This window comes from Artemia sp. Qi Xiang Cuo, chromosome 20, assembly GCF_049724085.1.
Source record: "Artemia sp. Qi Xiang Cuo chromosome 20, ASM4972408v1, whole genome shotgun sequence".
Lineage (NCBI taxonomy): Eukaryota > Metazoa > Arthropoda > Branchiopoda > Anostraca > Artemiidae > Artemia > Artemia sp. Qi Xiang Cuo.
In genome coordinates, this window is record NC_142813.1 from 1,984,944 (window position 1) to 2,000,805 (window position 15,862).

The 15,862-nt window shown below is 32.8% G+C and overlaps 1 protein-coding gene across 2 annotated transcripts in view; it reads left to right on the plus strand.

The window, feature by feature from the left end:
• LOC148939757 (pre-mRNA-processing factor 40 homolog A-like) overlaps positions 1–15,862 on the plus strand; it is a 116,016-nt gene that overhangs the window by 32,876 nt on the left and 67,278 nt on the right. For both annotated transcript variants that reach the window (XM_089106367.1, XM_089106366.1), the window contains exons 6-7: positions 7,316–7,437; positions 8,788–9,048. In XM_089106367.1, coding sequence (XP_088962493.1) covers positions 7,316–7,437; positions 8,788–9,048 — 383 coding nt within the window. The remainder of the gene's footprint in view (positions 1–7,315; positions 7,438–8,787; positions 9,049–15,862) is intronic.

A 15,862-nucleotide genomic window follows, 5' to 3' on the forward strand; every position in this document is an offset into this window, starting at 1 on the left:
CTTTTAATTCAATTAAAATAAGTAGGTTGTATCTAAATCGAAGACGATTGTCAGGGAAAAAAACCGCCAAAAAAGAAATTACACATATAGGAGACCACAGGAGATATTAGGCCCGTTTTTTAGCACTAATATCTTACATCTAAGATCTTAAATCTTTCTGCAAAGATTATCGTTTTTTAACTCATCTTTGTTCTAAGATCCTACTGCTCACTGATGTTAGCAAAAAGTGTGAAGACCGCCACTGTTTTGCCATATAGAACAATGATGAGAGAACTTTGATGATCTACTCATCATTGTTCTCAGACTGCTGATCAGCGCAGAATGCTGAAATACGTGTTCAAAAAAACGACCTAAGATATAAGATCTTTATACAAAGGTTTTACTTTTAAGCGTTTTCCGTCAAAAAAAGTAAGATCTTAGCGCATTTACGGGGGAAAAAATAGTTTTATTACATATTACTCTATTGTTATTAGTTAAATTAAGCTCCAATCTATGTCAGAACTTTTTAATGCACCCTGAAGCTCTCAAAATTGTTGAGCTATTTTAACTTTTTTTTCTAGTGAGTTCCATTTTCAAGAAGAAATACTTGTCCTTTGTTTGTAAAATTGTCTGAGAAGTTTTATTTATTAATGGACGCTTGATTGTAATTTATACTAAGTATTTTAATATATTTTATCTATTTAATGTATTGATATATAATGCATATACACATTAATATATTTTACAATTCTTTAATATGAATTATCATGTTTTTTTCTTAATGAAATACTTGTGCATTCGTTGTCAATTTTCTTTATGAAGTTTTATTTCTGAAATGACGCTTGATTTCAAATTAAACTAAATCAAATTAGAACTGAATGTGCAAAGGCTAAATTAAGTTAAGAACAGTAGCAGACTTTTCTAATGCAGTTTTGAGCTTTCAGATTTGTGAGGTAGTAAGATTTTTCCAAAAGAAAGGTTGCTAGGGCAACGCAATTAGCCTACCTTTCTACTAAAAGTTGAAACGTTATAGTTTGATATCCTGTTTCTGATGTGGATACCTTACTGGGATTGGGGAAGGCGTCATAACATCTAACCGTCAGGAGTACTAACGTCAGGACATTGACAAAAGCCGTCATAATATCGACAAAAAATCCGTCAGAACCACTAACCGTCACAACATCGACACGTCAGTTCATCGACAGTCACAATTGCTGCCCAACAGAACGTCGACAGTCATAACATGGACACGTCATAACATCTAAAAATTTTTCATAACATCAAAAATTTTAAAACTTTAGTTTTGTAAGGTTTAGGGGGAAAAGGTACCTAGGTTAGGTTAGGTTACGTATTTAGTATATGCTATGCTTCACCCCTACCCCCCTGATGTGCAAATACATAGCCGAAATTTGTTTCTAAACTGTTATATACTTATTACTATAATATAAAATTATAAATTTTTTTACGTGACAAAAATCTGTCAGAACCACTAACCGTCAGAACGTCGAAAATCATAACGTCGACACGTCATAACTTCTAAAAAAATTTTTAGATATTAGGACGTGTTGATGTTATGACTGTCGACGTTCTGACGGTTAACGATTGTGACTGTTGATGAACTGACGTGTCGATGTTATGACTCGACGTTCTGACGGTTAGTGGTTCTGACGGATTTTTCTTGTCTACGAAATGACATTTAGTGCTTGTGACGTTTGTTCGAAAGTCTTAAAAAAGACTTTGAAACTGCATTAGAAAAAAATGCTTGAGATTCAGCAAAAATTGTTTGTAATGTTTATCAACAACAAAATTGGAATTTCAACACCTGAATTTGGATATTGGAGACTATTTTGGAATTCCATGATCAACATTGAATTTACAATTTGTTGAGAAATAAAATTGTTGAATCCCCATACCCGAATTGAATTTTCAATTTGTTGACAAAACAGCATGTTGGGTTTTAAGATCCTTATTGAATTTCCATCTTGTTTGCTCGATTTAGCCTTTTATTGATTAAAATTGTATTAACTAAATTAAATTAACTAATTTTATTAATTAAATTAAAATTTAATTTAGCCTTTGAACTTTAGATTCTAGTTTGGTTTAAAATCAAACGAAATTTAAGGACTAAAATTCCTTAAAAATTGATAAACTATTGTTAGTGTTTCATTGAGAAAAAAAAAATTGAAATCAGATAACAGTTTAAACAGTTGCAATGTGTGATTAATGAATTAATTTTATAAAGTTGAGTAATTCTTATTTCAAAGATAGCAATGCTTTAAAAAAAAAATACTTTTCAAGTTTTCAATGTATGTTGATAAAGGAAACTGTCTAACCATGAGCGTTGAAATGACAATTTAAGATAGAAGAATGAAGATTTGGGAAATGAAGAAGACTTGTATTATTTGGGCTATATATTTGCACTTTAGGGGGGTTGGGGAAATGTTAGGTTAGGCTACTTTGATGGTCCTCCTTTTTTATGTGTTTAATAATTTGCTTTTGTAGCTGGAAATGACTGAGAAGTTGAAGAGGGGGCGGGAGGTGAGTAGATTGCTGAGAAGTAGCTGGAAACGACAAAGAATTTTAAGAGGGGGCCTTTTAGGAGGTGAGAAGATTATAACTAAGAAATATAAATTATTTTATTTTGAAAGGTCGAAAAAAGTATTAAGAATAGAGAAAAGGAAATAAGACGTCTCCAAAGAGCCCCCCTTTTGAAATCAAGTGATAATGTGAAATCAAGTGATAATGATAAAGGCCAAAGATACTGAAATAGAAGCAAGACGCCGTAAATATAATCCGTGAAGCTCGTCTTTGAAATCAGTCATAACAATAAAGGTCAAATACACCAAGAAAGAAGCAAGATGTCAACAATATAAAACAGTTCGTGGTAACGAGCTTTAAGTAAGGAGCGACCCGGCTCAATAGTAACCAAAACTCTAAAAAAAGGAGACATCAAAAGAATAATATTTTCATGCTGATTTCAAATACATAAGTTTCATCAAGTTCAGTCATACACATCAAAAGTTACACTCCTGGAAAAATTTGCATGATTTTCGAAAAAAGTGGGAAACACCCACTACAAGTTATAAAGACTTAATGAAAATCACACCATCAGATTCAGCGTATCAGAGAACCATAATTTAGAGGTTTGAAGGTCCCATCTCCAAAAATGTATAATTTTGCTTTTTTTTTTTGCCAGAAGAAATATCACTGATGCTTTTTTTTTTTTTTTTTTTTTTCCAGGGATGATCATATCGACCCAGTGGTCCTAGAACATCTTGGGAGAGCTCATTCGAACGGAAATTAAAAGTTCTAGTTCTCTTTTTAAGTGCCGAAAAAATGGAGGGCAACTAGCCCCCCTCCCACGCTCTTTTTTTTCCAAAAGTCTTTCGATCAAAATTTTGAGATAGTCATTTTGTTCAGCATGGTGAAAAATATAATAAATGTGTCTTTTAGGATAACTTAATCCCCCCAAAGCCCCCGGGGGGAGGGCTGAAAGTTATGAACTTTACCCAATGTTTTCGTATAGTATTGGTTATTGGGAAGTATACAGACGTTTTCAGGGAAGATTTTTTCTGGTAGGGGTGGGGGTGGGTAGGGGGCTATGTGGGAGGATCTTTTCATGGAGGAAGTTTTCATGGGGAAGGGACATTGCTATGAAGGGAGCACCGGATTTCTCAGCATTATTTAAAAAACAATCAGAAATTAAATAAAAAAAAAGTTTTTCAACTGAAAGTAAGGAGCAACATCAAAACTTTTAACGAACAGAAGTTATTACGTATATGATTGGGTTCGCCCCCTAGTCAATACCTCGCTTAATTAAAAAATTAAGCCAAAAATTTTTTCTTTAGTACTTTTATAAGAGCTATTTATTCTAATTAACGGCCTTTGTGATTAAGGGGTCATTTTTAAAGAATTGGAAAAAAAAATCGAACTTTAGCGTAAAGAGCGAGGTATTGACTAGGGGGTGAACCCCCTAATTTACGTATTAAAAATTTATGAATATAGAAGTTCGTTACGTATTTTGATTCGTAAGTTACGTACATTGATTACTAATAAAAACGTTCGTAAATAAAATTAAACAACTTTCGAGAAAGCCATTTAACCAAATAAAAGTAAAATTAGAATGCCAAATTTTTTTTAACTATTGATATAGGGTGAGCCAAAATCAAAACCTGCATTAATTCAATGTTCAAAAATTAAATAAAAAAAAACATGTTTTTTTTAACTGAATGTAAGGAGCGACATTAAAACTTAAAACGAACAGAAATTATTCCGTATATGAAAGGGGCCGTCCCCTCCTCAACGCCTCGCTCTTTACGCTAAAGTTAGACTCTTGTCACACAACTCTTTTTTTTTAAACAATATAAACTTTAGCGTGAAGAGCGAGACGTTGAGGAGGGAACAGCCCTTTCAGATACGGAATAATTTCTTTTCGTTTCAAGCTTTGATGTCGCTCCTTACTAACAGTTAAAAAAAAGGTTTTTTTTTATTTAATATTCTAAGAAGCTTTTTATTGAGAAAATAGTTATGTCAATAAAGGTCATATACTGAAAAAGAAGTAAGGCGTCAAAAATATACCACATGAAGTTCCTCTTTTGAAACTAGTCATAGCAATAAAGTCATAAACTGAAAAGAAGCAAGATGTCAAAACATGCCTCAAGAATCATGTATTCTGAAATTAGTCATGCCCATAAAAGTCAAATATACTGTAAAAGAAGCAAGACGTAACAAAATTCTCCACGAAGCTCCTTGTTTGAAAGTAATTATGACAACTATTTCAGTTTATGACCTATAAAGGTCATAAACTGAAATAAAAGTGAAACATTAGAGATATCTTCCAAAAAGCTCCTCTTTAGAAACTAGTGGAAAAAGTGGGGTAGCAATTGCTAATTGCTACCCCATTAGCAATTGCTACCCCAAGTAGCATTAGCAATGCTACTTGGCAGCTTTCATGGCCAAGTGAAATTTGATGGCAGATTTTGAAATGTATTACATCAATATTGCATCATTGAAGGAACCATGACAATAAATAAGGAAAACTAAACAATAATTTTGACAACATTTTAGCCCGTAAAAATTCAGACGTTAACAATCTGTTGACTTCCAAAGGCAACTCAGCCTCAAAGGATGGTGAGTTGTCTTAGTCAGTTATAAAACCAATAAAAAATTGATTTTATCCCTCCTCTGTAAAGAATAAAAATATAGTATACACAAGCCGATTTATTCACAGTATATTTTATAGCTGAACACTTTTTGTCAATTTTACTTTACAGCAAATGCTAAGCAATCAGCAAGATGAAAATAAGTACACTAAGAATAGAGACAGATGGGGGGGGGGGGATAATTGAAGCAATTGGTCTAGTTTGGAGGCATTAAGAGGTCACATGGAAGGGTTTAAAGGAAATTGACACTTATTGGGCGTGAGATTTTTTTTTCGAATTGTTTGTCAGAAAAAAATAATAAAAAGTATAATTAAAATAATTAGTTTAAATTAAAACCAAGCGTCATTTAATTGTTAAGACATGTTGGATAAATTGATAAAAAATTAACAAGTATTTGTTTCAGAAAATGGAAGAGGGCTATTTTCAGGAAAAAACTTACTAAATTAACTTAATAGCTTAATAAAAAAACACTTAAATAAACTTAATAAACATTACTGACTAAAAGCTATTTGCTATAATGATTAATGCTATTAAATACTTGGGGATTTTCTTCAATCCTTTGGATTGCTCGCAAGTGAGCCTTTAAATATTTCTGAATTTCAATTAACTGAAGTAACTGTAAGTAATTTGTAAACTTCTCTCTTTACCCTCTCCCAAGTAGTGTCAATTTCCTTTAAATCTCTCCATACAATTCCTCTCTAACCCATTCGGGGATAAAAACCTAATTTTGATATTGGGCTGCCAATTACAATTTAGAAATATCCCAATGCTCACTTATGGATGATCCCAAGGTTTGAAGGCAGATCCCAATATATTTAATAACTATAAAATTTTATCTACTTTTATTAAGTAATGTCTAGTATCTATGTTTTCCCTAGATCTGAAGCTCAGAACTGACATCCGATGATCTTGTATGCTCTAGGTCCTTTGTCCTATTGTCTATTATGATACACAGCAGCCATAATCTCCTATTTTATTTGGAGGTCGGGAGGAGGAAAGAGCTTTGACATTTTGGAGATGTCTGAAATTCAGAAGTTAGAATCTGTCATCTCTTCTAGGCAAAAAAAAATTGCCCTGTATTTCTCTGCGTAGAATTTCTGTAGGCTCAATGTTATTAATTTATCAATTTAGGCAGATTAATTTTGTAAAGAAGGAAGAGATTCCTTCTGGTAGACTATTCGGGTCATAGATAAGAGGGGTTATTCGGGCTATAGAAAAGAGGGCTCTTGGGATTTTCTATTTTGGCTATGGAAAAGGGGGCTATTTGGGCTATAGGAAAGGGGACTATTCGCTATAATCCGTGTCTAAACGACAAAAGGTGCCTGTTGCAAATATCCAATTGAACGTGAAGCCATACTATAAGACTGAATAATTGAAATTATTGGGACGACTGTAAAAGCAAGATATTAGAAAATGATCACACTTCCGTCTCCTAGTCAACTTGTCTTAATAAAGTGGTATTAGTTATGAGCTCTTTGCTGTGACTGCAATGTTTGGAAATATGCTACGGATTTATAAATTAAAAAGAGCGAATTAACAGAGAAATTGGTTAGTAACTAAGTGATCGGACTAACGACGCTTCTTGACTACTAAGGTCTCTGCATTGGCCTTCCAGTGTGTTGCTGCAGCAACACACGGTCAAAGGGATCTCTGGATTCCTTTTTACCGAGTTAAGGTCAAATCCACTGCACTGTCACAGCAAAGAGCAATTTTTAAAGCCACTAGTGTTATAATTTGAATTTGGTGCCAAAAACCACCTGCCAGGAATACCTTCCGGTAGCAGCCTAGCTTTGCAAGTTTAATCAGTTCTTGTCTTCTTAGGAAGAATAAACTAGAAGCTTTCTGAACGACGTGAACATGCGTTGGAATGCTAAGCCGGCTTCACCAACCAGCTTAAGAATTAGCCCTAGCTAGCCCGTTGGCATTTCTATGATTCTTGTAGCTTAATTAAAGCCCATTTTCTATTGTGTAGCCGATTCCAAATTTATGAATTGTATTGTTTTCAATTTAACATTTTGATTCTTAAAATCGGAGATACATTACTTTTGAGACTCTCATCTCTAAAGTTTGTCATAATTTTTTTTTTGAAAATGTTTTTATTTAAAATTAGGATACATGGAAAAAGACCTGAGAGCTAGAATTTCTGGTTTATTAATTAGTTTTCCATTTTTTAGCAACAGTAACTGAGGTTCCTGTGGAGACGCCTGTTAAGCAAGGTCCAGCGTTGCCAAAGCCGTTTGCTTTCAAAGACAAAAAAGAAATGGCCGAAGGTTTTAAAGACTTCCTTAGGGAAAAGGTATGGCGTTTAATCCACTTTTGTCGTCTTATTTCGATATGCAATAGGTGGCGTTTATAAACCTTTGCTATATTTGTTTGCAAATGGCTGAATTACGAACTATTTTTGGGCGAATAAAGTTAGCTTACAATCAAAAAAAGGAGCTGAAATCCCAATTTTCGACATGCTGGGAAAATACCAATGAAAGATTAGAAAAATGTTTCTACTAAAATGTAAGTTAAGATAACTTTATTTTCAAGATAACTTTCAAAAGCGAACATTGCCGAACTTTCAAAAAAGTCTGCAAAATTCCCACACTCAAAAGCGGCTGTTTTGCTTTGCGCTGTCAGCAGTAGTGGTAACTAAATATTCAGAATGGTTAAAGTCGCAAAATTTGATTTATTTTTCAAAATATGAAATTTGCTGTTCTTCTGCCGTTCATCCTTATTAGAGTAGAAATACAAGGCTCTGTATTGTACTTCAGTAAGATACGATGTGCAAGGAAAATTCATCCCCGAATACATCAATAACGGAACACAAACTTGGATTTTAACCAATAAGAGAATCAGTCAGCAAAGTCACAAGTATGGCATTATACCCATATAACATCAACTTGTAAACCTAGATATGAAAAAAGCTGATTTTTTTCAGCTCAAAAAGCTCCGTTTTTGTAGAAAAAAAAGGAATTGATTTTTAATATTATGTTTTATTAATTAAAAAAGACATTAGATATACCAATTGCCTTTAAAATGAGCCCCTAAACATATCTTTATGATATTCCAGTGCACCGCTAGCAGTGTGGAAAAAAAATGAAAATTTTGTTACGGTTTTGTTTACGGTTTTGTTATGATTTTGTTACGGTTGGTTTCCAGAGAGATGTTGTAGAACCAATTTTTTTTGTATAGAACAAAAATTAGAAGAAATGTTTTGGAGGGAAACCCCCCAAAAGTAGGGGCCAGTGTAAGCATTATCCCAACTTTGGGACAATTAAAAATTAGATGGATATTGTTTGCGTGGAATCGTAGTTTTCGTTGATTTTAATAACTATCCTCGATTAATTAATTAACTTAACTAAGTTGATTTAATTAACCAAATTAATTAAGTGAATGAAACTAGTTGAATTGATTGAATTAAGTTAATTAATTAATAAAATTGATTGAGATTAGATAATTTAATTAACAGAATTATATTTCATAAATCTGAATTGGAACTTTAACAATATTAATTTCATAATCTCTATTGTTTGCTCTTTACAATAGTATAAACATCTTGAATTTTAGAAAGCCAAATTTTGTCAAATTTTTCTAACAAAGACAATATCATGTTTTTATAAGTGACTAGTTGGTCTATTAACTTGCATTTCTTTTTTAGAATGTCCCTAGTAATGCGTCATGGGAAAACGCGCTGAAAATGATTCAGAAGGATTCGCGCTTTTCCGCGTTTGCCAAGCTGAATGAAAAGAAGCAAGTTTTTAACGCCTATAAATCCCAAAGGCAAAAGGAAGAGAAGGAGGAGCAAAGAGCAAAAGCAAAAAAGAATAAAGAGGAATTAGAGAGTTTCCTAATGAATAACCCAAAGGTGACGTCAACTTCAAAATATTCGAAACTGGAAGAAATGTTTGGACATTTAGACGTAAGTAAAATTGCTTTTTAATCTTTATTTGGAAGATAAAATATTAAAAAGAAGTAGCTAAAGAGCCTAATGGCCTTTGCGGCTATATCTTAAATGAATTATAATAAACCATAATGAAAACCCGAAAGATATAAACTGACTTTTAGCAACTAAAAAAATATATTAGCTGATTGCCACTTGAGCGGTAATCTTTCACCCTTTAATAAAATGAAGAAAAAAGTCTGGTTTTCGCCTGTTCATGGTAAGTCACATGACTTAGCTCCAAAACCGAATCCTTTTGAAGTGACTGTTGCCATAGTGTGGATCTAGAGCAAAATCTTGAGGGAGGGGCCCAATCAAGGGCGCCAATAAGCAAAATCATTGGGGGGGGGGGGGCAATCTGTCATCCTTCATCCGCACAACGTGCCTTAGCCACCTCAACCTTTCTTTCACTATAGACCTAGAGAGCGGTATAGAACCACATTTTTCGTACTGCCTATTGTTTGAAAAACATTCAGTCAGCCAGGTATCCAAAACAATCCAAGTTCATCTGCTTTTCGGAGGGTCTATGCTTCAGAGCCGTATTTGACCACTGTCATCACTGTAGCTTCCAAAATTCTAATCTTGGTTTGCAGGCTTATCTTCCTATTCTTCAAAACTTTATATTTATACATATATATATATATATATATATATATATATATATATATATATATATATATATATATATATATATATATATATATATATATATATATATATATATATATATATATATATATATATATAATATATATATATATATATATATATATATATATATATATATATATATATATATATATATATATATATATATGTGTGTGTGTGTGTATACGGATATAGCAACATATCCGTTTATATTGCTTCTAAAAATTGAAAAATTAAATAAAGGTAGTGAAAATAAATTAATAAAACATTATCTATACAGAAATATTAATAAAACTCTGAACATTTTGGCTTTGCATCCTGAACCCTTTACCAACGGGAAAAAAGTTACCTCAACAAAACATGAAAAAACAAAGAATAACAAATGCTATATAAAAAAAGAAAAGAATACACGAAATGAAACTTAACCTTTACACAAAATCCAATATGGTGCTTCACGAATCAATGAGGTTTGAATTGAAACGATTTTGCTACTGTTTTATTTATTTTACAATTTTCAAAAAATTAGAAGACCAAGAAAAAGCTTGTGAAATTGTAATTGCTATAAAATTTGTCCTTTAATCTCTGTACTGAAGCTTTACACAGTCGTCTCGATAATTCGAAATCTTCGATATTTCGATTTATTTTCAATCCTCTTAGCAAAACCTGTCTAACTTGAAGAAAAAAACATTTCGAGTTAACTCGAAATGATTTCGTGGTTATATTTTACCTCTGTAAGTCGAAGTGACCCGAAAGTTACCTGTATAACTCGAAGTTCAGTAGATTCGAAAGTCGTCATTTAATTTTAGCTTTACCTTCACATGTCAAAGTCTACCTCTGTATCTCCAAGTTTTGTCAAAGAATCTCTGTTAGTCGAAACCCCAGTATGCAGATTGCAAGGTGTAAAATTTGACATGTATTAATTTTGATTAACATATTTTTGTATCAGATTCCGTTATAACACTATAAAACATATTCTATAACATATTCTAACATATTCTATATATTCTATATTCTAATATTCTAACATATTCATATTCTAACATATTCTATATTCTAACATATTCATATTCTAACATATTCTATATATTCTATATTCTAATATTCTATATTCTAATATTCTATATATTCTATATTCTAACATATTCTATAACATATTCTAAACATATACACTATATTCTATAAAACACTAATAAGATTATTCCTAACTTTGTAGTGATTGCAGGGAGTAAATTTAGAGATTTTGTACCTCCCTAACTCGAATTTTTATTTTGCTTACTTCTATAACTCATTACCTTTATAAGTCGAATTTTGTGTAGAATAACCTCTATAACTCAAACTATGCACAAGTTGAACTATGCGTAACTCGAGGAAAATTCATGGTTTGTGAATTTTGAGCTAGCGTGAACCGTCAGTATTTGTATAATGTTTTAGAGGTAATTACTTGGCAAGAAAAAAAAAAAAAAAAAAGAGAGAGAAGAAGAAGAAAAAGACTGTCATCCTAATCCAGCAATTGAGACAAATGTGCACTTGACCGAGGTTTTGACCTTACTCATCTATCCAACTACCTAGGACCAAACAGTATAACCGAACCATCGACCAAATCGGAATGTCCAAACCCATGCAAAGTCGTCATCAATAAATGTAAGTCGTTGTAAATTTACAACCTCTTTTTCTTTTTTCCTAGGCCCAGGGAAATACGTACTACCGAATTTTGTCGCATATAATTTCTATACGATGAGCTATTATTGCCACGTTGTGAGGAGTGTTAATACTTTTTCTACAAAAACTAGGGTTTATATTGCTTATGGTTATTGGGTGATCTTTATTACCCAAGATTATCGTCTCCTTTGATTTAAGACTTGTTATAGTTCATTTCTTGTTTTTTCATTTTTTGAAAGATTTTTTTCTCTTAAAAAAAACAGCTGCGAAAGGTCTCCATGCCTCATATTCACATTCTTAAGACCGATTTTTTTAGAAATCGACCGTCAGATTCGCCAGAAAATTTATTATTATCAGAAAATATAAAAATCCATATTTGAAAAAATACATAAAAAAGAACTCTAATTGTGCTATTTTTACGAAGAGTCTGCCAACTGAAATTTGACCGAATTTTTGCGCGCGTAAACAGGCGTGCAAAAAATGCCGTAGCAAAATAGCATGCTACTTGGTAGTTTTTAGATTTGTTGGCAGTTTTGGCTGAAAATACTATTTTTACATATAAAAATACTTTTTGCTCAAAGAAAAGCTGTCAAAACACAAGTTGTGCTGCTAAAGTGCCGGCAGTTTTTAGAATTCTGTGGAGTTCTGCTACTGGCAGGTTTAAAACATATTGCATACTTGCGTGTATCTTAAAAAAATCCGTGTGATGTTGATTTAGGCCCATCCACAATGATATTTTACTTGTACTGAGATTTTTCTAGCCCAAATTTGGGCCAATCAGATCTTTCATAGAATTTATTGACTGAGAAATTCTGATTGGCTTAAATTGGCGTTAGAAAAATCTTATTCTGAACTCAACGTCGCTGGGATTTCTATTTTCCAGGAATTTTTTTTTTATCATTAGAAAATACATGAATACATCCCTCATAATTTGTTGGTTTCTCTTTTTATAGCTTTCTCCTTTTCCTTTTTCTTTGCATCCTCTTTTTATCCTCTTTTTATCCTCTTTTTATCCTCTTTTTATCCCTCATAATTTGTTGGTTTCTCTTTTTATAGCTTTCTCCTTTTCCTTTTTCTTTGCATCATCTTTTTATCTCTTTTTATCCTATTTTTATCCTCTTTTTATCCTCTTTTTATCCCTCATAATTTGTTGGTTTCTCTTTTTATAGCTTTCTCCTTTTCCTTTTTCTTTGCATCCTCTTTTTATCTCTTTTTATCCTCTTTTTATCCTCTTTTTATCCTCTTTTTATCACTCATTATTTGTTGGTTTCTCTTTTTATAGCTTTCTCCTTTTCCTTTTTCTTTGCATCCTCTTTTTATCTCTTTTTATCACTCTAGTAGAAGCACTTTAAAAACGTTAAACTTAATAATTTAATTTGAATTGTGAAACTTTAATGGGAATCACCCCTGGGAAAAGGATGAACTTAAAGGGAAGAGGATGAATTGTGAAACTTAAAGGGAATCACCCTGGAAAGATGAGTGAAACTGGAAACTTAAAGGGAATCACCCCTGGGAAAAGGATGAACTTAAAGGGAAAAGGATGAATTGTGAAACTTAAAGGGAATCACCCTGGAAAGATGAGTGAAACTGGAAACTTAAAGGGAATCACCCCTGGGAAAAGGATGAACTTAAAGGGAAAAGGATGAATTGTGAAACTTAAAGGGAATCACCATGGAAAGATGAGTGAATCTGGAAACTTAAAGGGAATCACCCCTGGGAAAAGGATGAACTTAAAGGGAAAAGGATGAATTGTGAAACTTAAAGGGAATCACCCTGGAAAGATGAGTGAAACTGGAAACTTAAAGGGAATCACCCCTGGGAAAAGGATGAACTAAAAGGGAAAAGGATGAATTGTGAAACTTAAAGGGAATCACCCTGGAAAGATGAGACTAACTATTGAATTGAAAAGCTAACCTGAAATGCTTAAAATCCAGTACGGTAGGGGTTTCCCCCTTTTATCAAACTTTTCATTTTGATTAGGCTTTTTTTTACTTATATTTGAGTCGGGGGGGGGGGCGTAGTAAATTCTGCCCCGATCACTACCAATCCTAGAAACGGCTCTGTGTGTAATTTAGGAAGCATTAATTCTAGAAAAAATAAACCCTTCAAGGTCTGATTCATTTTTTGATAAAGAATACATATAATGTATATATGAGTCTATATAGCCTCAAGCTTCAATGGTTCAAACGGATGCGATCTTATCGTTCTGTGTTCTTTATCAGCTATGAGACTGAAAATGAACTGCGCAGGAGAAGAACTTTTTCTTCTTCAAAAGTTCAAAGTTCAAAAAAGAACTTTTTCAATAGGCAAAAAATATCCCGACAAATATCACGTGGCTACAATTGCTCATTGTTGCCCAATATTGCTCTTCGCAGTAACTTTTTCATATGTGATCCAGACGTAACCCGTTTTAGAAAAAAATATTAATATAATAGATTATATAATATTAATATAATAGATTAAAACAAATTTAGAAACAGAAAATTGTCAAGAATCGCCAAACGAAAGAGTCGATTAAGAATTAGCTCTTTCTGAAACGAAAAAAATTGGGATCATTGGGATACTTTGTAATAACAAGACGAAAATTTTTAAATTAGGCCTATTAAATCATGCTTTCGTGCATATTAATAAAAATCGTTTGATTGAAGATTAGAAGTCGGTTATGCTAAACGTTGGAGGTAACACTTCTGCCGGGATTTTACACACACACACACATATATATATATTTATATATATTTATGTGTGTGTGTGTGTTACGGTGAATGTCCAAAATCTAGTTAATATCGACATTCACCGGTGAATGTTCGAAATTTCTTTTTCTCTGCTTCGATTCAATTAGCTTTGGGAGTCAGCTTTTTTAGTCTTATGCAACCTATGATGGTAAAAGTTAAAGTTAGGTTAGATTAGGCTAGTAAATAAGGAGTGACCCGGCTCAATTGTAACCGATAAAAAAAAAGGAATTTTTATACCAATTGATATATCAAAAGAATCGGCTCATTATTCTGGTTTTAAATATATTAATTTCATTAAGTTTAGTCTTACCGATGAAAGGATAAGAGCCTGAGAAAATTTGCCTGATTTTTGATAAAGTTGGGAAACACCCTCTAAGAGTATTAAAATCTTAATGAAAATTAAACCATCAGATTCAGCGTATCAGAAAACCCTATTGTAGGGGTTTCTAGCTCCTATCTGCAAAAAGGTGGAATTTTGTATTTTTTGCCAGAAGAAAGATCACGGATGCGGTTTTTTTTTTTATTTATTTTTTTTTCCAGGGGTGATCGTATCGACCCAGTGGCCCTAGAGTATCGTGAGAGGGCTCATTCGAAAGGAAATTAAAAGTTCTAGTGCTCTTTTTAAGTGACCAAAAATATTGGAGGGCAACCTGGCCCCCGCTCCTTTTATTCCCAAAGTCGTTCGATCAAAATTTTGAGATAGCCATTTTGCTCATCATAGTTAAATGGTCCAATAACTATGCCTTTGCATATAACATGACCTCCCCCCCCCCCCACAGCCCCAGGGGAAACGGCTTTGAGTCATAAAATTTGTCCATTTTTTTTACACACAGTAGTTGTTATTGTGAAGTGTGTATACATTTTTGGGTGGGGGAGGGGCGATTTTTTTCCTGGGGGTTTTCCACGGGGGAATTTTCTATCTCAATTTTACGTGTGGAGTTGTTAAGGATAATTGTCGGAGGTAAATTTTTGCCGGGATTCAATTGTATAAAGGATATTTCCGTGGGGAGGGGGATTCTCCGTGGAAGTGGGGCTAAATTTCCTGGCATTACTTAAAAACGATCAAAAATGGAATTTAAAAAAACAAGTTTTTTCAACTGAAAGTAAGGAGTAACAATATTATTTAAAGCTAACAGAAATTATTACGTGTATGGAGGGGTTTGCCCCCTCCTCTACACCCCGCTTTTACGCTAAAGTTAAAATTTTTTGTCCCAATTTTTTTAGAACGACTCCTGAAGAACAAGTTCTTATTAAAGTCGTTTCATAAGAACAATAGGAAGCTTTTTTTTTAAAGTACTAAAAGGGTTTAGCGTAAAGAGCGAGGTGTTGATGAGGGGGCAATCCCCTTCATACACGTAATAATTTCTGTTTGCTTAAATAATATTGTTTCTCCTTACTTTCAATTGAAGAAACTTGTTTTTTTTAATTTAATCTGGACTAGATTATTAGGTTTGGTTAGATTAAATTATATTAGGTTAGGTTAAATTTGGTTCTAAATATCAGAAATAGGTTAAAAACCTAACTTAAATTAACCTAAACCAACATAACCTCTGCTAACCAAACCTAATATAATCTAACCTAACCTCCCATCATCAAACCTTGCATTAAGTTGAAAAAATTGACTGGCAACGGTTATTAAATCTAAGGAGAAAAAAAAAGTATTTCGGACATTCACTGGTGAATGTCGACTTTAACCAATTTGCGGACATTCACCGTAACAAACACACACACACACACACACACACACATATATA